Source organism: Oncorhynchus nerka, linkage group LG7, assembly GCF_034236695.1.
Source record: "Oncorhynchus nerka isolate Pitt River linkage group LG7, Oner_Uvic_2.0, whole genome shotgun sequence".
Lineage (NCBI taxonomy): Eukaryota > Metazoa > Chordata > Actinopteri > Salmoniformes > Salmonidae > Oncorhynchus > Oncorhynchus nerka.
The window spans coordinates 70,286,192-70,311,796 of record NC_088402.1 but is presented as its reverse complement, the minus strand read 5'-3'; the positions used below and the strand labels follow the sequence as shown (position 1 = coordinate 70,311,796).

Here is a 25,605-nt window from a genome sequence, read left to right as displayed (position 1 = left end):
CGGGAGGAAGAGCAGCTCCGTCTTGCCGAGGTTCAGCTTGAGGTGGTGATCCGTCATCCACACTGATATGTCTGCCAGACATGCAGAGATGCGATTCGCCACCTGGTCATCAGAAGGGGGAAAGGAGAAGATTAATTGTGTGTCGTCTGCATAGCAATGATAGGAGAGACCATGTGAGGTTATGACAGAGCCAAGTGACTTGGTGTATAGCGAGAATAGGAGAGGGCCTAGAACAGAGCCCTGGGGGACACCAGTGGTGAGAGCACGTGGTGTGGAGACGGATTCTTGCCACGCCACCTGGTAGGAGCGACCTGTCAGGTAGGACGCAATCCAAGCGTGGGCCGCGCCGGAGATGCCCAACTCGGAGAGGGTGGAGAGGAGGATCTGATGGTTCACAGTATCGAAGGCAGCCGATAGGTCTAGAAGGATGAGAGCAGAGGAGAGAGAGTTAGCTTTAGCAGTGCGGAGCGCCTCCGTGATACAGAGAAGAGCAGTCTCAGTTGAATGACTAGTCTTGAAACCTGACTGATTTGGATCAAGAAGGTCATTCTGAGAGAGATAGCGGGAGAGCTGGCCAAGGACGGCACTTTCAAGAGTTTTGGAGAGAAAAGAAAGAAGGGATACTGGTCTGTAGTTGTTGACATCGGAGGGATCGAGTGTAGGTTTTTTCAGAAGGGGTGCAACTCTCACAAAATTTGAGTTTGCTATTCACAAGAAGCATTGCCTAATGTGAACCATGCCTTGAACAAAAGAGATCTCAGAAGACCTAAGATTAAGAATTGTTGACTTGCATAAAGCTGGAAAGGGTTACAAAAGTATCTCTAAAAGCCTTATTGTTCATCAGTCCACGGTAAGACAAATTGTCTATAATTGTAGAAAGTTCTGCACTGTTGCTACTCTGTCTAGGAGTGGCCGTCCTGCACAGATGACTGCAAGAGCACAGCGCAGAATGCTCAATGTGTCACGACTTCCGCCGAAGTCGGTCCCTCTCCTTGTTCGGGTGGTGTTAAGCGGTTGACGTCACCGACCTTCTAGCCATCATTGATCCATTTTTCATTTTCCATTGGTTTTGTCTTGTCTTCCTACACACCTGGTTCCAATCCCATTCATAACATGTTGGGTATTTAACCCTCTGTTTCCCCTCATGTCCTTGGCAGAGATTGTTTGTTGTATGTAGGTGTGTTATTTGTTCTGGTGTGCGACGGGTTTTGCACCCTATTATGTAACTTTTGTATACTTTGGTTGTCGGAGGTTTTTTGAATGTTTAGCTCCGTTTTTACCAAGTTCATTCTCCTGCACCTGACTTCCCTGCCACCAGCACGCACCGCATTACACAATGAGGTTAAGAGGAATCCTAGAATGTCAGCTAAAGACTTACAGAAATCTCTGGAACATGCTAACATCTCTGTTGGCGAGTCTAGGACACGTAAAACACTAAGCAAGAATGGTGTTCATGGGAGGACACCACGGAAGAAGCCACTGCTGTCCAAAAAAACATTGCTGCACATCTGAAGTTTGCAAAAGTGCACCTGGATGTTCCACAGCGCTACTGGCAAAATATTCTGTGGACAGATTAAACTACAGTTGAGTTATATGGAAGGAACACAGAACACAATGTGAGGAGAAAAAAATGCACAGCACACCAGCATCAAAACCTCAACCCAACTGTAAAGTATGGTGGAGGGAGCATCATGGTTTGGGGCTGCTTTGCTGCCTCAGGGCCTGGATAGCTTGCTATGATCGACGGAATAATGAATTTCCAAGTTTATCAAGACATTTTGCAGGAGAATGTAAGACTATCTGTCTGCCAATTAAAGCTCAATAGAAGTTGGGTGATGCAACAGGATAATGACCCAAAACACAGAAGTAAATCAACAACAGAATGGCTTCAACAGAAGAAAATACACCTTCTGGAGTGACCCAGTCAGAGTCCTCACCTCAACCCAATTGAGATGCTGTGGCATGACCTCGAGATCAGTTCACACCGGACATTCCAAGAATGTTGCTGAACTGAAACAGCTTTGTAAAGAGGAATGGTCCAAAAATCCTCCTGACCGTTGTGCAGGTCTGATCCGCAACTACAGAAAACGTTTGGTTGAGGTTATTGCTGCCAAAGGACGGTCAGCCAGTTATTAAATCCAAGGGTTCACATACTTTTTCCACCCTGCATTGTGGATGTTTGCAAGGTGTGTTCAATAAAGACATGAAAACGTATAATTGTTTGTGTGTTATTAGTTTAAGCAGACTGTGTTTGTCTTGTTGTAACCTAGATGAATATATCAATTGTATGCAGAAATCCAGGTATTTCCAAAGGGTTCACATACTTTTTCTTGCCACTGTAAGTATTCAGACCCTTTACTCAGTACTTTGTTGAAGCACCATTGGTAGTGAATACAGCATTGTGTCTTCTTGGGTATGATGCGTTGTCTTGGCTGTGTGCTTAGGGTTATTGTCCTGTTTGAAGGTGAACCTTGGCCCCAGTCTGAGGTCCTGAGTGTTCTTGAGCAGGTTTTCATCAAGGATCTCTCTGTACTTTGCTCCGTTCATCTTTCCCTCGATCCTGACTAGTCTCCCAGTCCCTGCCACTGAAAAACATCCCCACAGCATGATGCTGCCACCACCATGCTTCACTGTAGGGATGGTTTTGACCAGTTGATGAGCGGTGTATGGTTTCCTCCAGACGTGACCAGTGGTGTAAAGTACTTAAGTAAAAATACTTTTAAGTATTACTTAAGTTGTTTTTGGGGTATGTGTACTTTACTATTTATATTTTTGCCAACTTTCAATTTTCTATGTTCCTAAAGAAAATAATGTACTTTTTACTCCATACATTTTCCCTGACACCCAAAAGTACTCGTTACATATTGAATGCTTAGCTTGCCAGGAAAATGGTCCAATTCATACACTTGTCAACAGAACATCCTTGGTCATCCTTAATAAAAAAAATGCCGTCTGGTTTGCTTAATATAAGGATTTTGAAATGGTTTATACTTTTCTTTTGATACTTAAGTACATTTGAGCAATTCCATTTACTTTTGATACTGAAGTATATTTAAAATCAAATACTTTTAGACTTTTACTCAAGTAGTATTACTGGGTGACTATCACTTTTACTTCAATGCTGCAGAAATGTTTTGGTACCCTTCCCCAGATCTGTGCCTCAACACAATCCTGTCTCGGAGCTCCACTGACAATTATTTTGACCTCAAAGCTTGTTTTTTTTCGTCTGACTTGCACAGTGGGACTTTATAAACACAAATGTTTCGTTTGTAAATTATGTCTTAGTGTTGGAGTGTGCCCCTGGCTATCCGTCAATAAAAAAAATGCCGTCTGGTTTGCTTAATATAAGGATTTTGAAATGGTTTATACTTTTCTTTTGATACTTAAGTACATTTGAGCAATTCCATTTACTTTTGATACTTTTGATACTGAAGTATATTTAAAATCAAATACTAGCACAACAGGACATTAAAGCAAAGCAGTTTTCTGCCAGAAACCAACTCACAAGGTATAGATCCAGGAATTCCCTAAATGTGTTTAAAACCCACTTTCTTGATATACTCAAACTGGGTTTGTGGCATCCAAGATAATTAATTGCACCATTATCTATTGTCTGATGTGGTCACTAGCCAAACTATGTTTTCTCATGACAACAGTTTGCGGTGAAGTTGAGGATCTGCAACTTTCTGATGAACTGCTGTTAAAAGTGATAAAGGATAAGGATAAAGGATACCAGGATAAAATGACAATAGGAAATGCAGACTTCCAAAGGGAAGTTTAAGATGCAAATTCACCTCTTTCCCAATCTGTAAATCTTCCTGGAACTTCTACCAATATTCCATCTACCACAATCATGCCATTCAAATCTACTTGGAAAGTTGTCATGAGTTGAAACTGTCATAGTACCAGGGTATGCTTTTATTTGGAAAGGGGGCAACTTTAGGTCAAACTATTTTGAAGGGATACAGAGATGACAAGCACGCGCTTTAGAATTGTTTGAGCAGTCTGGTGAGGTTGAGAACTAACTAACCAGTCAGGGTTAGGGGTAAGTTACAGCCAGTGTTCTTGATTAACATACATGCTCAGAGCCAGGGGACAGAGGTATAACACAAGAGGCTAAAGCTTAGCCCACGGAATCACAATGACAAATTAATTGAGGGACTTGTGTGTTCAATCAGACTATGTGTGTGTGAGAGCTGTACTGAAAAGACGGAGACATTTATGAAATGTTGAAAGATCTGCCACAGAAAAGGCGATATCCTTCATTTAAATGTTCAGAGAAATTGTGTAACAGCAATATTGAGAGAGAGCACAAATATTTGCTTAAACAAAAGAGCAATGTTTGTGCAGTGCTGTTGAAATATTCTAAAAGAGCTACCATGTGCCAACACAGTTGGATGAATCATCGGAGTAAGTTAATAGACATATCTAACATCTCAGTGTTGGTTTGATGCCAATGACAGATTATGCCCCTTGCCTATAGCAATTAAAATGTTAAAAAACCTGTTATTGAATTTGTCGATGCACAGTTTCAATGGGCTCCACTCTGAAACAACATATACTTTATTTTTGTAATCTATTTTCATTGAAGAGTTGAAAGTGCAGAAGAGTGACCCTGTTACACTAACTAGGTAAATCAACATTGTTTCTACGTCATTTCAACAACAACTAAAATCTATGTGATGTTTAATCAATGTGAGAAAATGATTGGATTTGCAAAAAGCCATCAATGTCAGGGAATTTAGTATTTTTAGTCATTACCTTGCTTCATAAATTTGAAGAGCACATGCAATTGATCTAAGATATTACCAAATGCCTTCAGGGGAAAACTGTAACATAGGCAGATTAGCTATGACAGGAGGTGTGGTTCTGGACAATGACACTGCTGTCACATTGACAAAGTACAGTCAATCATCCCTGGGTGCAAATGAGTTTTCTGCCGTTTGTTGCCCAACTGCCCCAATGAAATGAAGTAAATAGTAAATATTTGAATAATGCAATCATGCAAGCCAGGTTTTCAAAGTCAATCACTGGTTGCAATGGAAGGTGCAGAAGAGTAACACTGTTACACTGACTGATTGAATCAACGTTGTTTCTATGTTATTTCAACAACAAATAAATATATGTAATGACGTTTAATCAACGTGGGAAAATGATTGGATTTGCAAAAAGTAAACAATGTCAGGGAATTTTGTCAAAATGTAAAGGAAATCAAAACTAACCGTTGAACTGGGTGGGTAACCTCTTCCATCCACTCAACCCCTGATCCAACCTACTATTACATATAATCATAGTAAGTAACTCATCTTGTCTTCAAACGTATTTTCACTGTCATTATCACGCTCTGCTATAGCCTTCTCCCCTGCTGTCTCAGGTGGATGAGCTCTAAGATATTTACATAATGCTCAAGGTCGCCAACATTCAAATGAGCAGCGTTCCCTGAGGCTGTATGCTCAGCAGATAAACAGAAACTAGTGAACCGTAGCATTTTGGCAAGTTAGCCCCTGCAGACCTAGTGATTGTAACCAAAAACCTCTTTAAACTGAAAAAGCACTTTGGTTGAAACACCCACCCACCCTGTCCATCAATTATGCCCTGGGGGTTTGACACAGCATACTGTATGTGGAAGCTATCCCCCTTCAGTCAGAGCTCTACACTATCCATGCCTTTTACCTATGCAGTTTTACCTTACAATAATGACGTTTATATCCTGGTCTAATTGGACATGTATTGGCTATTCATAAGATTGGCTGACTTTTCAGTCAAATTTTACCATGCCAAAAACATGTAGATCAATGCTACCTGAGATTCAATCACCCACAAGGTGACTGATGGCTGGGATTAATTTATGAATGAGGCTCTGTTACATTTGGTGCAGGGAAAATAATCCATTATCGTGGAGTGGGAACCTAAACAAAAACCAGTGACCGTCGTCATAACCTGAGTTTAGGACATTTGATTTGGACACCTTATTGACATTAGTAGAGGAAAATGTACAGTTGATGAATGCAAGTTATTCATTCTCAAGTTGCTTGGTAAATATTACAGGCATCCATTTCCACTACCTATACACAGTAAATAAATGTTTTTTTGTCCTTATGCGTCTTTAGTGCATGATTAAAGCTAATCAGTTGAAGAAATTAATCTGGAGAGAAATGTATTACTGTAACAATACTCAAGGCAAGATAAATTAACATTCCAGTTCTTTTAAAAATCATAAAACTGAATATTAACTTTAAAATAAAATAAAAACATTTACTGAGTCTATATATCTAAAGTATGTGCAAAATAAAGACCACGGAGAAATGCCCAGCATTTTGTTTTCAGTGATAATTTAATCATACAAACGTTCTTTCAAACATACAGGAAAAATGCTTTCATATCTTTGCTGACTCTGTCTCATAAATGTTCTGCTGTAGAATTCCAAAAGTCATCCATTCACCATTCTAACCCCTGAAAACTTCACAGAAAAAAAATCTATCATACCCCCTAAAAAAAAGCAATGTATCACTCAATATGTGACATCCGACTGTAAACAAAAAACATACGAATGTGGGGTGTGTCATAAACGGTACCCTATATAGTAAGGAAACTATAAAGGGAATAGGGGGCAATTTGAGACACAACCAAGGAGATTAATGGGCAGTGTATACCTGTTACGACGAGGAGAAACATTTGTCATTAACTTGCTTCATAAATTTGAAGAGCACATGCAATTGATCTAAGATATTACCAAATGCCTTCAGGGGAAAACTGTAACATAAGCAGATTAGCTATGACAGGAGGTGTGGTTCTGGACAATGACACTGCTGTCACATTGACAAAGTACAGTCAATCATCCCTGTGTGCAAATAAGTTTTCTGCCGTTTGTTGCCCAACTGCCCCAATGCAATGAAGTAAATAGTAAATATTTGAAAAATGTAATCTTGCAAGCCAGGTTTTCAAAGTCAATCCCTGGTTGCAGATGGAAAGATAACAAAACCGAGGAGGACCACACATGTAGCCTACCAGGCATGTAGCCTACCAGGCATGTAGTGTCCCAGGCATGTAGTGTCCCAGGCATGTAGCCTACCAGGCATGTAGTGTCCCAGGCATGAAACTGAAGCATAAAGACAACTGGCATCATAAGGAGCAATAGTAAAATATCTCACGTTTGGGCTGGAGGCCAAACTACTCAGTGCATAGAGATTTGCCAGTTAGTGCATGTAATTTAAAACATTCTTTAAAATATAGTATTTAGAGGGACTAACAAAATGAATGCCTGTATATTTGAATAAATGGTTGAGTTTAACATTGTCTGAACAAGAGGACACTGTAATTGTAATTTCAGAATTTTCTCTCAAGAATAGATTCATTTTCCTGGGCTTTGGAATAAATAATAATGAACAAAAAGAGTTAGAAATCTGAAAACCTTAAATGAAGCTGTGTCTTCAAGGCAAATGTATAAGATCTTTGGGCAGATAAAACAAAAATGCTTCAAAACAACATAGCTCTACATTCAGTAAATACATTCAACTCAAAATGACAAAACCAAGAAACGACACTGCTTTGCAACATGTGAACTTTTGCAATCTCACAGAACAAAATGATGAAGCCCTATTAAAACAAATTGAACCTACAGTGTGGTGATATAATCTACTTTCCAAGTATTGATCCTGACATGGAGGGTCCTTTGAGTAAATGTTAGTTAATGTTTCTTTTTTTTCACCAATTGGTAAGTGGGAAACTGCAATTTTGATAAAGACCTCCCTCTAGTGGATGGATATACTGTAGCTCAACTTCAGAGTAACAGAACCAACCAACAATCAAAAGTGAAGCTGCAGCAAATGGGATTTGCATGTAAATAAGCTGTTCTTCCTTTGTTGTTACTAGAAAAACATCCAAAACAATACATGCTTATCAGGCTGCTAAATTTGCTGAATTATTCTCCTGTCCCTAAAAAGTATACACTGTGAAATTAGGATTTTAAAAAGTATGAAAAGAAGAGAGATTACTTTTTTTTTTAAAGTCAGCTTAGGAACTAGAGGATCAGTACGCAAAATAAATGGCTTTTCCTCCCTAGTCTGTCTCTTTCAGGTTGCATAAACCAAGCAAACACACATACCCACTCACATGCACACTCCGACGCAAACACACACTCCTCCTTTCATCACTGTAGTCTCAACAGCATTCGGACATGACAACTAAATAACTAAAAATAAAGACCAGAAAAAAAAAACTTGTATCTCATCTCTTTAAAAAAAGATTTGTAGCACTCATTTTTAACTTAACATTCACACATGCATACACTGGATGTGGGATCTTGTTGGTTGAGTCGTATGCTGGGAGAACAGAGCAGCTTTGTCTTCTGGTTTCCGTTTGTGTTGCGTAAAGTGGAGGGGGAACTTTGCATAAGTGTTTGTATGAATCTCAGGATACTCTACCAGCCACAAGTAAAGCCTCCTCCCACAATAGATGTTGTGGATCCAGGAACACAGCGCTGCCTGGATGTGACGATGTTTCCCATGTTTTAAGACTGCCCAAAAGGATAGGGTTCGTGAATACCCTGTGGGTAAAAGATAAAGGACCATTTTGTGGATATAGATTTTTTTTATAAGTACAAAGTTGTGTACTGATGAGATATGGTATAATTGAACAATGAAGGGTATCCCTAAAAGGTTTGCAGTTGCTTCACATAGGCCTTACCTGACTGTAAGTCACTAGGTTGCTTTGGAGCCCGTTTGTTGCTATATTCACAGAGTTGTGTGACAGTCCATTTTGCTCTTGCTGCATTCGGTCCGGGCCACCCTCCCAGACGTCCGCGGGGTCCTCGAGGCCGCTGTCGTCACGGTGACTGTTATCGTGGGCACCGGCGTGTTTCTGTGGCGAGGCGAAGGGGTTGTAGTCTCCCTCCACGTTGCGGGCAGGCTGGGTGTTGAACTCGGCCTGGAAGGAGGACATCTGCTGCGTCACGCCAAGGAGGCCTCCCACCTCCACGCTGACGATTACCCAGATCACATCTACAGTGGGGAGAGACATTAACACTCCACATTTTGCATTGGTAGAATTGGTGCGCTGAACGTTAAAACAGCAGAAAATAAGATTTAGATACAGCCTATATGAATTCTACCTAATTTTAAAGCACATGTTATGCCCTAGAAACTAATATGTAACACTGTAAAGACATTCGTTTATTATAAAAGCTCAAATGTTGATACAAATCCCTGTTATTATTACAAAGTCATTTGTGGAATATTAGGTTTCTGTGCCCCCAAATGTTTGGATATACTGGTAATGTTATCTAGCTAGCCAATTAAGCAGCATGACTGAACAAAGTGTAAACAAATGGTTAACGAGCAAGTAGTTTTACAACGGCCCACAACATGGTTTATGAATGTAAAATGCATTCCCGGATAATAGGAAGATAAAAAATGTTGCGCCTGTAATATGGGTCAGATCTTTTGACCTCGGGTACGTTTGTTAAATCACTTTTGCCATCTACTCCGATTACAGAGCACTCTCGATTAAGTGTGCCTGAGTGCAGAATAACCGATTAATTTACGAAAGCGCAACACACGTTAAATATGACAGGTGTCAGTAAACGTCGGCAAATTTTTTTTATAAATAAATTGCTGCCAGCAGCAGTTACAGTTACTAAAGCTCTAGACAACATGAAAAGTCTAACCAGCTCTGCTATGGCAAGTAAATTGGTCAGAGTGGGGTGATCTCTCATTTGTGTCTGAAAGTAGCTTCCAAGCTAGCCAACTTTAGCCAGTTAGATTTGGCCATTGACTGCCGTTGTGAGGTCAGAATGCTCGGATCAACCCTACTCATCGGCCAGTGTCCAGTGTGCGCTCTGAATGCTCCGAGAACTAAATGCTCTGAATTTACAAACAAACAATCTGAATACACTCAACGTACGATCGGCACAGAGTGCACTCTGACACACTGGAGGCTATCAGCAAGCCGTTTTCACTATAGTAATGTTGCAACCAGGATGCTTTTTTTCTGGGGCACTCGGAAACAACAGTACAGCGAAGCCTTATCATTATCAACAATTATTATCTGGGATTTTTTTTTCCCTAGTTGCACAGTGCTCCCAAAATTGTTATCCTGGTCGCACAGCAAAATATTTTGTCACACTTCAGAGCCCTGATTAGACCTTGAATATATTCAAGTGATGTAAACGCTAACTTTGGTGAATTCAACATTAGACTGCAGTAACACTTTACATTAAAGTATACTTTATAAAGGATGTATAAAAGTTTTAAATTATAAATTAATTTACAGATTATTATAATTGTTTAAATTGTTAACAACAGTTGTGTGCTTATCATTAAGCTGGTTGCCAAATGAAGTTTCTCACCCCCATAGAAGAGTCCGGTGGCTGTGCACATCCTCCACTGGCCCTGGTACATGCCAGGGGAAAGGGGGCTGCGCATCTGTACGCTGACATCAGCCATCTCCTGGGGGTTTAATGAGCGCACCATCACCATGTTCACATGACCAAACTGGTCCCCTCCAACATACTTCAGACATACCCCAGGGGGCCAAGACTCTGCTCCTGCAAGAGACAAATAAACAAAACATGCATGATGAAATTAATAAACAATAACCTCAATTGCCAGCTCCAGTGACTATCAGTAGCTTGTTTGGGATGCTGTTTACTACTAGGATGGAACTTCAAAGCCTGAAAGCTAACAGTAAGGCCTTGTCAACACTGTCTATGACTGTGTGCAGCTCCTAAAGGGTTTTTCCACTACAACCAACCTGTGTTCTGTATCCTCCACGTCTTAGTGAAGGGCGTGTCAGGGGGCACAGACTCCCCCTCCCCGATCGTCACATCCCCAACAAAAGACATGCATGGTGCGTTGATGTTGGGGCTTTCAAAGTCATAGTAGGCTCCGATGGCTGCTTGTAAGTTCCTATAAGAGACGTAACAATTTAGGGAAAGGAATGGATATCAGCTAGTAGAATACAACAATCCCCAGAGGTTAAAAAGAGGGGGAAACTAGAAGCAAAAATCAATATCATATTTTTACCAAAAGGCCTGCTTATTGAACTGGCCAAAAACAGAGTGCATGGAGAAAATGTATGGATGACCTATGCTCCTTATGGAATAAATTGGTTTAAGTCAAGTCAGTTTGTCAAATATGAATCTCAGCAGTGAAACTTGTATTACCTCTTGGACCCCTCCCGTGACACACGGATATAATGACAGGGAGCCAAGCCAACTTAAGCCACCACCCCTAAAGGCCTTTGCTAACAAGCTGGTCAACAGGAATTAAACCAAATATTATAAATATTTCGGAAATTCTCTGACATAAGAGGGTTTTCAAACATTCCTTCCTCATACAATTTGGCCAGATGTCCGAGTGGACATTGACCTTTTGAATTATGCATGTTTGTCAGAGCAACACTACAGAAATCTGAATGTGCAGCAACAAACCAACTGTCATAATATAGCTGTGTGTGCAGCGGTTCTAATTTTAGACAGCTCATTCTGTAAGTGCAATTACTAACTAATTACATTAAAAAACTAATTGTGACACGTTTCCACTGCAGAACACAGTTGTGTGGGGGCAAAGCTTCCACCAGTAACATTGTTGCCCATGAAACTTGATTTGCACCAAGTTGTTACATAACACAGGCTGCAGCATGTTCCCTGATCTAAAGGAGGGTCTTGGAACCTTGTCGTGAGGCAGGCCGTGCTATCAGTGATCCTTGAAATGTCCCTACTCCATTGAAGTTTACATTTACAATTGTTAAGGGTAGTGTTTAGGGTAGGTACGTCCCAAATATCCCGTATAGCACTAGCGATCTTGTAATGACTGGGCACTTTCATGTGGTAAGAAATTCATAGCTGAAAAAGAAAAACAGAATGGACAAACGAACCTCGTTGGTTGAAGCCTTCTGTTGTAGTTAGCTAGCTATGATTACTCTAGCTAATTATACTAGGCTCAGTTAATTCAAGACCCTCTCCAGACATTAGAATTAGTCTGACCATAACACAACTGAATACTGGAAAATAAAGATATGTAATTGACACGTTCCCCTGTATAAAATGATAGAAAATAGACCCAGATCTGTCAATGATTTTTCAACCAAGGAAGGACTATCCTGGCTGTAGCTAATTAGCTAGCATGCAATCCAAATGTCAACCCAATTTAATTACATTTTACAATTAAGAATATACATGACAATATAGTTTTGTCTCGTTGAATTGTAAATAAAAAAGAAAGTCACAAATAAACCGTGTTGGCTGACTATCCGTCATGCAACTAACAAAATCCTAGTATTAGCAATCACAGAGAGGCCACAATTCCCCGAACTCACCAATTGGTCATGTCCAAGAAGAAGGCGCATCCAGCGGGGTTCAGTTGAAACCCAAGCATTCTCTGAAACTCGGCTATGAGTATGTCCTTATCGGTAGTGCCCATGCAGCTAAATTTTTGCATTAACTCCGGGTCCAGGTCCAAATCCATGCCCTCCATCGTGGATTTCCCTGGACAGAGACAGGGTTCCGTTCCTAATTTAGTCCGAGGCCTCAACCTCTCATAACAAACTCAACAACAACCCAAATGCGCATGTCATTGACAATTATGTGACGACGTCAACCCATGGCCTGTTCAAGATGGTCGATGTAGCAAGATAATCTCCAACAAAAACATCTGAGTAGGTCTCAGACTGTCCGCTATTTATTTTAGTACACATAATATATTATTTAATCTGTACATCGCTTTAATATCAAACAACATGTGGTGAACACATACACCTTGTATTTTGTAATCGAATCCACGCAGCGCCTAGCTCAGGCCGACCTTCTTGAACTAGGCCACAGTTGGCGTTCATAAATCCACCATGGAGTGCGCTCTGGGCCGTTCGTAAATTTAGAGCGTTGTCATATTGTTTGTTCGTAAATTCAGATCGTTTCGCTCTCAGGGCAAGCGTTCTGACCTCACAAAGCAGTCAAGCACCCAAGCTATCTAGTTTGCGAGATACAATACTTTCTAACACGTGGGTGCGTTCGTAAATTCACTCTGGCTATTTATTCTGATTTCAAATCTGAGTGTGCTAGAGCGCAGAATAACTGATGAATTTACGAACATGCAACACCCGTTGAATATGACCGGTGTCAGTAAACAAAGGCAAAAAAAAGTAATTCAACTGTTCAACTATTGTCTTTCACTCTTTAAGTCAACTACTCACCACATTTTAAGCACTGCAGTGCAAGCTAGCTGTAGTTTATGCTTTCAGTACTAGATTCATTCTCTGATCCTTTGATTGGGTGGACAACATGTCAGTTCACGCTGCAAGAGCTCTGATCAAATCAAATGTATTTATATAGCCCTTCTTACATCAGCTGATATATCAAAGTACTGTACAGAAACCCAGCCTAAAACCCCAAACAGCAAGCAATGCAGGTGTAGAAGCACGGTGGCTAGGAAAAACTCCCCAGAAAGGCCAAAACCTAGGAAGAAACCTAGAGAAGAACCAGGCTATGAGGGGTGGCCAGTCGTCTTCTGGCTGTGCCGGGTGGAGATTATAACAGAACATGGCCAAGATGTTCAAATGTTCATAAATGACCAACATGGTCAAATAATAATAATCGCAGTAGTTGCCAAGGGTGCAACAAGTCAGCACCTCAGGAGTAAATTTCATTTGGCTTTTCATAGGCAATCATTGAGAGTATCTCTACCGCTCCTGCTGCCTCTAGAGAGTTGAAAACAGCAGGTCTGGGACAGGTAGCACTTCCGGTGAACAGGTTAGGGTTCCATTGCCGCAGGTAGAACAGTTGAAACTGGAGCAGCAGCACAGCCAGGTGGACTTGGGACAGCAATGAGTCATCAGGCCACGTAGTCCTGAGGCATGGTCATAGGGCTCAGGTCCTCTGAGAGAGAGAGAAAGAAAGAGAGAAAGAGAGAATTAGAGAGAGCATACATAAATTGACACAGGACACCGGATAAGACAGGAGAAATACTCCAGATATAACAGACTGACCCTAGACCCCCGACACATAAACTACTGCAGCATAAATACTAGAGGCTGAGACAGGAGGGGTCAGGAGACACACTGGCCCCATCCGATGATACCCCCGGACAGGGCCAAACAGGCAGGATATAACCCCACCCACTTTTCCAAAGCACAGCCCCCACACCACTAGAGGGATATCTTCAACCACCAACTTACCATCCTGAGACAAGGCCGAGTATAGCCCACAAAGATCTCCGCCACGGCACAACCCAAGGGGGGGCACCAACCCAGACAGCAAGACCACGTCAGCGACTCAACCCACTCAAGTAACGCACCCCTCCTAGGGACGGCATGGAAGAGCACCAGTAAGCCAGTGACTCAGCCCCTGTAATAGGGTTAGAGGCAGAGAATCCCAGTGGAGAGAGGGGAACCGGCCAGGCAGAGACAGCAAGGGTGGTTTGTTGCTCCAGAGGCTTTCCGTTCACCTTTACACTCCTGGGCCAGACTACACTCAATCATATGACCCACTGAAGAGATGAGTCTTCAGTAAAGACTTAAAGGTTGAGACCGAGTCTGCGTCTCTCGCATGGGTAGGCAGACCATTCCATAAAAATGTAGCTATATTGGAGAAAGCCCTGCCACCAGCTGTTTGCTTAGAAATTCTACGGACAATTAGGAGGCCTGCAGTCTTGTGACCGTAGCGTACGTGTAGGTATGTACGGCAGGACCAAATTCGGAAAGATAGGTAGGAGCAAGCTGCTGAATGGGGAGAAACTGTTGAAAGTTTCTGTTGGCTGAATGAGCGACACCGGTGGAGCATTCCTACAGCATTTCATTCCAGTTGTCCGGCTGCGGGAACTGTGTGAGGGGATTTATACTACTATCTGTACTTACTGGTGGCACAGACGGTGTTTCATACTTTCCTACACTTAAATTACCCTTGCGTCTGAAGCTGGGCCTGTAGCACAGCTATACTCGCCGGAAGGCGATCGTTCTCCTGTATATTATGAGTACAGCGACTGCATTAGAAGGCATCATGTTAATGTTACTACTTAGCTTCGGCTGGTGGAGGTCCTGACGAACCACGTCCAGATACTGCGCCCGGAGTGAAAAAGTTGAATGAAAAACGTTGAGCGAGGGAAAACAAGTCTCCAATTCAAACCACAGGTTTTCAATCTGCAAAGGTATGACAGAAGCCAGCTGTCCTCTAGCTACACTATGACACTACCCTACAGAGTACTGTTAAGGCTACTGTAGACCTTCATTGCAAAAAAAAAAAAATGTTGGTGACGTGAATATATTTAGTAAAGGTTTATTTTCATGAAATTCACTGAGGAGGATAGTATTCCCCTTCATCCTCCGAGAGCCTGCAATGGTCCCCATTTAGACTTGGTCATTGTACTTGCCCTATCAGAGCTGGTTATACAGTTTTCATGTTAACTTGAGGGTTAATGACTAACTGTGTAACTGGCACCAATTTATTTCTGTTTTTTTTTGCTGATGTTTACTGACACGTGTCATAACAACCGGATTCAAGGTCGTTCGTAAATACATCAATTATTTTGCGCTCTGGTACCCTCACACTAGAGTCCTCTGAAATCGGGAAGATTGCCAGAGTGAATTTACGAACGCACCCGCGTATATTGTAGATGTGCTAAGATTATTAGATTTCAGGATTTTTTGCACTGGAAAGGGAATTATTAGAAATGCACGCAGCCTTCACAAGATAATTCCAAATGGCCAATACAGTAATGTATAAAACATAGCTGATTCAGTCAGTGCCCTGCTGGTATAGTTTGTATTATTTGCAACACCTGTAGTGGGGGTGGTGGCGCTGCAGTTATTATGAGGACTCATTATGGCGCACCTCTTTCCTTGAAAAGAGTCGTCGTCGTTTAGTTAGGCTTCCGGTAAAGGGACGTTTTTAACATATATCTCAGTGCTTGTTTGCAAGGCTGCTCAAAATGCCGAAGTAAGTATTTATATTTTGTCTCCCTGTAGAGTATTTATTCTCTTTTGAAGGTATTTGACCTTAATGAAGACTGAACATGTAGATCTAATTTAACGAATCGAAGTTATAGTAGATTATTAAACCGGCCTCAGACATTTCAGCTACCTTTTGTTAGGGTCGTCACTAGTTACCACAGCCTCAAAGTCATAAACCCCGCCCATTTCTACAATTTCACGTTTTCAAATTGTCACGTGCAGAATTACGGTGAAATGTGTTTTTTTTCAAGCTCTAAACCCAACAATTCAGTAACCAATAACAATATAATACTACAAATATAAGTAGATAAAAAAACGTGAAATAAGAACTCGAGAAAGTATTTATACTATTATATACAGGGTCAGACTTACCATATTTACAATGTTCCGGGATACAGGAGTGATCTCTTCTTACAATTTGACCTTAACACATCCATAACCACACTGCTAACCTTATGCCTAACCTTTAAGACTAAAAATAATGTTTTTGTTTTCACGATTTGACCATCTAGCCAATTTGACTTTGGCTGTGTTCTCTGTTGGCTGGGAAGGAAGTGTTAACCATCAGCAATAGCATCATTCATATCTTGTCTGTTTTGTTCCCAGTGATTGAGTTCTATTATGGGGAGCTAATACATTTATTCTGACGTTTCTGCTCAGCTGCAGATGTTTTTATACTGTCTGGTTCTGCCTACACAAATTGATCTACCATTCAATATGTCTGTTTATCATCAGGTTTTATTGTGATTACTGTGATACCTACCTTACTCATGACTCGGTAAGTCTGCATAACATTGCTAGTGGAAGTGTTTCCTGATTGCATGTGGTTGATTCTGTCATTAAGCTGAATGTGATGAGTATTTTTTTCTTATCTTCTATCGCCCTGTTATGTATAAGGAATATTGGTCAACATTGATGAATGTTCTGTGTTTGGCAGCCCTCTGTGAGGAAAACACACTGCAGTGGCCGCAAACACAAAGAAAATGTGAAAGACTATTACCAGAAATGGATGGAAGAACAAGCGCAGAGCCTCATTGACAAAACAAGTGAGTAACACACAAAAAAAGACTGACCTGTCTTTTACCTTGATGTGTTAAGTCAATACCGTCCTAGGTGAACAGGGGCCTGATGACTAATATGTCAGGAGCTCTAACTTTGTCAGGAGCTCTAACTTTGTCAATGTGTTTCTCTTAGCCGCTGCCTTCCAACAAGGGAAGATGCCCCCAACACCATTCCCAGGAGCCCCACCTCCAGGGGGTGCCATGATCCCTCCACCAAACCTCAGTAAGTGCATTAGCGTCATGTATACTGAACAAAAATATAAACGCAACATCTAAGTGTTGGTTTCATGGGCTGAAATAAAAGATCCCAGAAATATTCCACATGTACAAAAATCTCTGAAATTGTGCACATTTGGTTACATCCCTGTTAATAAGCATTTCTCCTTTGCCAAGCTAACCCATCCACCTGACAGGTGTGGCATATCAGGAGGCTGATTAAACGGCATGGTCATTACACAGGTGCACCTTGTGCTGGGGACAATAAAAGGCATGTGCTGTGGATTATTTCTGTCTGTAATGAAGCCCTTTTCATGGGGGGAAACTAATTTTGATTGGCAGGGCCTGGCTACAGAATGGGGGAGCCAAATTGATTTCAATTGACTGATTTCTTTATGGACTGTAACTCAGTAAAATCTCTGAAATTGTTGTATGTTGCACATTTTTGTTCAGTGCACATTTGTTAGGATGCAAAGATCGCAACCAAAAGTATTTTCTTGGAAAGCAAATCTTACAGCCAATTTACTTTATATAAGAATATTTTGCTGCTAATGGTCTGAGTTTCCTGGTGGTTATTGTTGTTAATGTGTCACCAATAGATGGCCCCCCACGTCCAGGGATGCTACCAACACCCCAGATGGGTGGTCCTCCAATGATGCCCATGATGGGTGGAATGGGACCACCTCCACCTGGAATGATGGGTGGTCCAGGTAGGATAACCTCAACTCTTATTACTGTGGTATATGTACTCTTCACTTGTTTGAGTCTACCAATGCTTCAGTTTGCCAATATTGTTGAGGAAACATACCACTATCTAAAACTAAATACTATAATCTGAACAAATAAATGATTGAAACTACCTGTAAATGCTTTCTTTCCTACATTCTCAGGTATGCGACCTCCAATGGGTGGCCGAATGCAGATGATGCATGGACATCACATGATGCGACCTCCCGGTCACCCAATGATGATGCGGCCAATGATGGCAAGGCCAGACCGATAAACTCTCCCGACTCCCTCAAACACACCATGGGTTTGTTCCACATGATCAGTAAATCTTATTTTCTCACTTATAAAATCGGTTTGATTAGGGAAATCGATTGAAGGTTGTCTCAAATATAAAATGTTTGTCTCTGACAAGTGCCACAGTTGCTCACATGTAGCTAGTTCATCGTATAATTATTGGTAACTTTGCGCCAAACTTCTTATAAGTAGATTTTAAGGTGAGGAGCATTACTGAGCCTGTGGAACAAACCTTTTGGCAAATCCCTCCACTCAACAACTGTTTCTTGGACTTCACTTGTTATAATACTGTGTTGGTTATCTTGCCTTTGCTGTACCTTCCATTTTCCCTGTATGGATTTCATTTTTATTATTCTATAGATTTTATAATGTTCCCTCTGCTTATTCCCATTTCCCTGCTCATTGTTATTTTGGTGTCTTGGCAAGTGCCAAAGACAAAACGGGAAGTTATGAAAATGTTGAATGTGTTTTATCATTCACCTAGAGGTGTATTATAAGGTCTCCCATTTTATTTTGTTGGCAGTACCAGTCAGATGAGTCGGCAGCAGTTTCTTTTTTACAATTTTATGAGCCGTTACTATGGGCTTTGAATTTGTTGTATTACGGTCTATTAAACGAAAAGCAAAGTTCTCTGTGGTCGTTAATGTTTTAATCTCTGAACAACACCGTTGTCATTTGTATACCTAGCTCTTCTTTATAAATTCAGCAGGGGGCGCTAGAATGTAATATTTGTGACCCAGGCACCTAAACCCAAGGCAGCATGTTTTTGCTCGCTATGTCTTATGGGAAAAATACTTTTAGACAAACGACTGCAATCGTAATGAATGAGAGAAGGCTGCCAGCTGGGCATTTCACTGAAGATAAGAGGGCGTGGAATGTGAAGAGATGCAAATAAGCTAGCTACAAATAAACAATTTAGCTAGCGATCTTATTCTCCCAATACCGCTATGGCAGGAATAATAAAAAAACAAATATTGAAACATTTGTCCAGGTAAGAAAGATTTGCGTGCTAGCTCGGCTAACGTTAACCATCTTTGCTTTGACTGGCTAGCTACGTCGAATAACTAGGTATGTCAACCAGAGCTGGCCAAATAACTCTTCATTATTTGTAACAGCCCACGGTGTATTTTGTGCTTTATACGTCTGCTGGCAAACTCGCTAGCTAGTAGTGCAAGTCAGATTGATTCATGCCAACAGACGTTTTAGTTATTGGAAGATTCTTAATGTCAGTTACCTTGCATAATTAAGCAATATTGCTGACTGTAAATAAATTAAACCAGTATTGATAATGGTACCATTTCTCCGGAGTATGACTAAATAAGAGTATGAATGGAACCCATGTTGTGTTTACCTTCAAGTTCTCTGCTTGGAACATAACACTGTCAGTCAATTAATAGACGCTGCTTTTATGTAGACTTTTCAGGACCTGACAGCAGTACAGGTACAATCTAAGCTCTTGAACGGGGTTTAAACAATTGTCAAACCTCTGATATTCTTGCTAAGCAATTGAATAAGTGGAAATACTCCTTTAGAGAGAAATTAAGCTCAGGTGACTTCACGACTAGTACTACACTAATATTCCTTGTTTGAGTCAGAAAATAGTATCGGAATCAGACTGGGTCCTTGTAGTTGGTCACACCACACTGGGTGCTTGTGAGGACACATGCCGACTGGGTGTCATTCCAAGTTGGTGCTGAATGGCTGCCAGCCCTTCATCCAGTGTAATTTGTCATCACTTATTACAGTGGTTAGACTAACTTGGCTTTACATCGCACAAGGATTTCATCATGTGATAGAATTAACATCAATCAGTGGGGGCTGGGATATCCCCGGGACTCCACAACACAATATTGTCACGATTCTTAGGTGTAGATACCCCGTACCAAAAAAAAAACAAACAGGCTTCTGGCAAACCTTTGGCCAGTTTGCTGCAAGCCCATATTTTCTCATGCAAATTAGTTTTGTGGCAAATTTGCGGCGACGAACTTCTGGCTAACAATTCTGGGAAAATTGTGGCGAACATAATGTTTGCTGCAAACCCAGTCCGAATATGGAAAATAGATCCGTTTTTTGGTTACTGTGTGTTATAATTTAAATGTATCTACACAGGGTGCAACTTTGGTTTTAGAAGTGTGGGTGGACAATTATTATAATACCGTTTTTTTAATCCAATCAGAGCTGACTGCTTGGAGGCGTCCGCATGGTCCAACAGCACACCATTGTCTCGTTTTGTATCACATGTATCACACAATGTTGTATCTACACAGGGGTGCAACTTTGGTTTTAGAAGTGTGGAGGGACAATTATTATAATACCGTTTTTTAAAATCCAGCCTAGCCGACCGCTTGGAGGCATGGTCCTAAAGCACACCGTTCCTCGTTTTGTATCACATTCCAATGATAAAACTGGGGGGGGGGGGCAAAAATACAATTTCAGAATGTGTGGGGGGAGGACACGTCCCCAGTGAAAGTTGTGCCCCTGTATCTATATAAACCAAATCACAACTTTAAATGAACTTCCTTCTCACAGAGAACTAAACATACTAAATATACTAAACAATATGTATTCAATGTCTTAACAGAAGTAAATCCAATACAGCTTGAAATCAGAATGCTAATGAAGAAAAGAGCAGACTGGATATTTCCCAAATAAGTTGTTTATTTAATATTTGAATGTAGCCACAACATTTACATGAGAGATGTGGCTGACCGCCTCGATTTGGTCTTATGTAGCAAAATTTGAAATGTTTTTTTTTTTACATTGGATGAAGGTAGAGACTGAGCTAGAAAATGGTGTATCATACACTGCAGTTGAGGAACAATGGGAAAGTAATTATGCTTTGAAAGTTGATAAACTTGAAACCCCACTTTTGAGAAAATGGCCCTTGAATGTTTTGGTACACCTACTGGAGAGCTCTTTGTCTACACCCATTCAGCATCGTTCACACCCTCTTAAGCCTTAATCCTACCTAGGGTTGCACATTTTGGGGAATATTCAGAGGTGAAAACTTTGTTGGAATTAACAGGAATGTATGGGAATTAACAGAAATATATGCACCGACAAAGATGGCCACCTCACTTCGCATTCCTAGGAAACTATGCAGTATTTAGTTTATGTGTTATTTCTTACATTGTTACCCCAGGTAATCTTAGGTTTTATTACGTACAGTTGGGAGGAACTATTGGATATAAGAGCAACGTCAACTCACCAACATTATGACCAGGAATACGACTTTCCCAAAGCGGACCCTCTGTTTTGCCCACCACCCAGGACAATGGATCGGATCCCAGCCGGTGATCCAAAACAACGACGCCGTAGAAGGGGCAGACGGAGTGGTCTTCTGGTCAGGCTCCGTAGACGGGCACATCGCACACAGCTCCCGAGCATACTACTCGCCAATGTCCAGTCTCTTGACAAGGTTAGCCTTCCAGAGAGACATCAGAGACTGTAACGTTCTTTGTTTCACGGAAACATGGCTCACTCGAGACACGCTATCGGAGTCGGTACAGCCAGCTGGTTTCTTCACGCATCGCGCCGACAGAAACAAGCATCTTTCTGGTAAGAAGAAGGGTGGGGGTGTATGCCTTATGATTAACAAGATGTGGTGTGATCATAGCAACCTACAGGAACTCAAGTCCTTCTGTTCACCTGACTTAGAATTCCTCACAATCAAATGCCGACCGCATTATCTACCTTGAGAATTCTCTTCGATTATAATCACAGCCACATATATCCCCCCCAAGCAGAAACATCGATGGCCCTGAACAAACTTAATTTGACTCTATGTAAACTGAAAACCACATATCCTGAGGCTGCATTTATTGTAGCTGGGGATTTTAACAAGGCTAATCTGAAAACAAGGCTCCCTAAATTCTATCAGCATATCGATTGTGCAACCAGGGCTGGCAAAACCCTAGATCGTTGTTATTCTAACTTCCGCGACGCATATAAGGCCGTCCCCCGCCCTCCTTTCAGAAAAGCTGACCACGACTCCATTTTGTTGCTCCCTGCCTATAGTGAGCGGGTTTATTAGTAAGTGCATCGGTACACACAGCGTCTATTAAACCGTGGATTGATGGCAGCATTCGCGGGAAACTGAAAGACCAAACCACTGCTTTTAATCAGGGCAAGGTGACCGGAAACATGACCGAATACAAACAGTGTAGCTATTCCCTCCGCAAGGCAATCAAACAAGCTAAGCGTCAGTATAGAGACAAAGTAGAGTCGCAATTCAACGGCTCAGACACGAGAGGTATGTGGCAGGGTCTACAGTCAATCACGGACTATAAAAGGAAAATCAGCCCCGTCGCGGACCAGGATGTCTTGCTCCCAGACAGACTAAACAACTTCTTTGCTCGCTTTGAGGACACTACAGTGCCACTGACACGGCCCGCTACCAAAACCTGCGGGCTCTCCTTCAATGCAGCCGACGTGAGCAAAACATTTAAAAGTGTCAACCCTCGCAAGGCTGCAGGTCCAGACTGCATCCCCAGCAGCATCCTCAGAGTATGCGCAGACCAGCTGGCTGATGTGTTTACGGACATATTCAATATATCCTTATCCCAGTCTGCAGTCCCCACATGCTTCAAGAGAGCCACCATTGTTCCTGTTCCCAAGAAAGCTAAGGTAACTGAGCTAAATGACTACCTCCCCGTAGCACTCACTTCCGTCATCATGAAGTGCTTTGAGAGACTAGTCAAGGACCATATCACCTCCACCCTACCTGACACCCTAGACCCACTCCAATTTGCTTACCGCCCAAATAGGTCCACAGACGATGCAATCTCAACAACACTGCACACTGCCCTAACCCATCTGGACAAGAGGAATACCTATGTGAGAATGCTGTTCATTGACTACAGCTCAGCATTCAACACCACAGTACCCTCCAAACTCATCATTAAGCTTGAGACCCTGGGTCTCGACCCCGCCCTGTGCAACTGGGTCCTGAACTTTCTGACGGGCCGCCCCCAGGTGGTGAGGGTAGGTAACATCAACTCCATCCCGCTGATCCTCAACACTGGTGCCCCACAAGGGTGCGTTCTCAGCCCTCTCCTGTACTCCCTGTTCACCCACGACTGCATGGCCATGCACGCCTACAACTCAATCATCAAGTTTGCAGACGACACTACAGTGGTAGGCTTGATTACCAACAACGACGAGCCGGCTTACAGGGCGGAAGTGAGGGCCCTCGGAGTGTGGTGTCAGGAAAATAACCTCACACTCAACGTCAACAAAACAAAGGAGATGATCGGGGACTTCAGGAAACAGCAGAGGGAGCACCCCCCTATCCACATCGACGGAACAGTAGCAGAGAGGGTAGAAAGTTTCAAGTTCATCGGCGTACACATCACGGACAAACTGAAATGGTCCACCCACACAGACAGCGTGGTGAAGAAGGCGCAGCAGCGCCTCTTCAACCTCAGGAGGCTGAAGAAATTCGGCTTGTTACCCAAAACACTCATAAACTTTTACAGATGCACAATCGAGAGCATCCTGTCTGGCTGTATCACTGCCTGGTACGGCAACTGCTCCGCCCATAACCATAAGGCTTTCCAGAGGGTAGTGAGGTCTGCACAACGCATCACCGGGGGCAAACTACCTGCACTCCAGGACACTTACACCACCCGATGTCACAGGAAGGCCGAAAAGATCATCAAGGACAACAACCACCCGAGCCACTACCTGTTCACCCCGCTATCATCCATAAGGCGAGGTCAGTACAGGGGCATCAAAGCAGGGGTCCGAGAGACTGAAAAACAGATTCTATCTCAAGGCCATCAGACTGTTAAACAGCCATCACTAACATTGAGTGGCTGCTGCCAACATACTGACTCAACTCCAGCCACTTTAATAATGGAAAAATTGGATGTAATAAATGTATCACTAGCCACTTTAAACAATGCCACTTCATATAATGTTTACATACCCTACATTACTCATCTCATATGTATATACTGTACTCTATACCATCCACTTGCCTATGCCGTTCTATACCATCACTGATTCATATATTTTTTTATGTACATATTCTTATTCATTCCTTTACACCTGTGTGTATAAGGTCGTTGTTGTGAAAATTGTTAGGTTAGATTACTCGTTGGATATTACTGCATTGTCGGAACTAGAAGCACAAGCATTTCACTACACTCGTATTAACATCTGCAAACCATGTGTATGTGACAAATAAAATTGGATTTGATTTTGATTAATATTAATACCATTTAAATGTAGATGTTTTTTGCATTGGATATATTTACCATATCATATGGAGACAGAAACATAAACCTTTATCATAAGTAGGCAAAATTGCAAAGGGTTAAATCCTTCCAATAAAAAAAAACATTTAGTTCCGAATTGAACTTTAAATAAATGAGTTGACTCATCACATGGGATGATTTTACTAAACAACAAAAGAAAAGGAATATTGAATGATCCCCAATGATCCATCGCATCTCCCAAAAACGTTTTCAATATACATCTGTAAAATGATAGTCGAGAAACTAAAGCTTTGGTTGTCTTCCTCTCAGGCTTCCATGTCTTCTCCCTGGACCTCCTCAATGTCCACCCCTTGAACATGAGGCCTCATCTTCACTGTCACTTTCCAACCTTGTTGAGGATGTTTCGTTGTCAGCCTCAAATTTGCCCAGATGGCCATCAATTTCTCTACCCTTGTATTGGTCAGCTTGTTGTGTGCTTTGGTGTGTGTGTTCCCAAACAAGGACTAGTTCCAATCTGAGGCGGCTGATGTTGGTGGGATTTGGAGGATGATGGAGGCAACAGGGGAAAGAGCCACAGACCCACAAAGTCCCTTCCACCAGGTGGCTGATGAGATATGTTGGCACGGCTGCCATATTACATCTCCATCCCAAAGCCCTTGCATGGAAGTGTACTTCACCAGACTACCAAGAACCTTGCCCTCATCCAGGCCAAGGTGGCGAGACACGGTTGTGATGACACCATAGGCCTTGTTGATCTTTGCACCAGACAGGATGCTTTTGCCAGCAAACTTGGGGTCCAACATGTACGTTGCGGCGTGTATGGGCTTCAAGCAGAAGTCTTCATGCGTTTTGATGTATTTCAGAACTGCAGTTTCCTCTGCTTGGAACAACAGCAATGTGGGCAGGGCAGTATGGATTTCTTCTCTTACATCTGCAAGCAGTCTGAACATCAGACAGAATGGCATTGTCTCCCTCAATCCGTGCAATGGCTACTGCTATAGGTTTCAGGAGTTTCAGGCTGCTTACCACTCTCTCCCAAAATAAATTATCGAGGAGGATCCTGGACTGTGATATGGCCATTTCTTGGAGAGGCTCCTTCCCCTCCAGGAGACTGTCAAACATGATGACAACACCACCCCAAATGG

General features: G+C 42.0%; 3 protein-coding genes across 3 annotated transcripts in view; 2 read left to right on the top strand and 1 right to left on the bottom strand.

Moving 5' to 3' along the window:
- Positions 1–6,315: 6,315 nt before the first annotated feature.
- On the bottom strand, positions 6,316–13,276 carry LOC115132291 (protein ILRUN-like). Its single transcript, XM_029664777.2, has 6 exons — positions 13,189–13,276; positions 12,316–12,484; positions 10,750–10,904; positions 10,346–10,543; positions 8,686–8,999; positions 6,316–8,545 (listed from the first exon to the last, which is right to left on the bottom strand). Exons 2-6 carry the CDS (start codon positions 12,471–12,473, stop codon positions 8,510–8,512), a joined length of 861 nt encoding a protein of 286 aa, XP_029520637.1. The 5' UTR covers positions 12,474–12,484; positions 13,189–13,276; the 3' UTR covers positions 6,316–8,509.
- Positions 13,277–15,822: 2,546 nt separating this feature from the next.
- Positions 15,823–18,868, top strand: LOC115132295 (U1 small nuclear ribonucleoprotein C-like). Its single transcript, XM_029664782.2, has 6 exons — positions 15,823–15,925; positions 16,675–16,717; positions 16,877–16,985; positions 17,134–17,223; positions 17,816–17,926; positions 18,107–18,868. The coding sequence occupies exons 1-6, from the start codon at positions 15,918–15,920 to the stop codon at positions 18,217–18,219; spliced, it is 474 nt and encodes a 157-aa protein (XP_029520642.1). The 5' UTR covers positions 15,823–15,917; the 3' UTR covers positions 18,220–18,868.
- A 126-nt stretch (positions 18,869–18,994) lies between these two features.
- The window catches only part of LOC115132286 (bridge-like lipid transfer protein family member 3A), a 61,138-nt gene continuing 54,527 nt past the window's right edge, over positions 18,995–25,605 (top strand). The window contains exon 1 of the mRNA XM_029664765.2: positions 18,995–19,230. Coding sequence (XP_029520625.2) covers positions 19,187–19,230 — 44 coding nt within the window. The 5' untranslated portion in view covers positions 18,995–19,186. The remainder of the gene's footprint in view (positions 19,231–25,605) is intronic.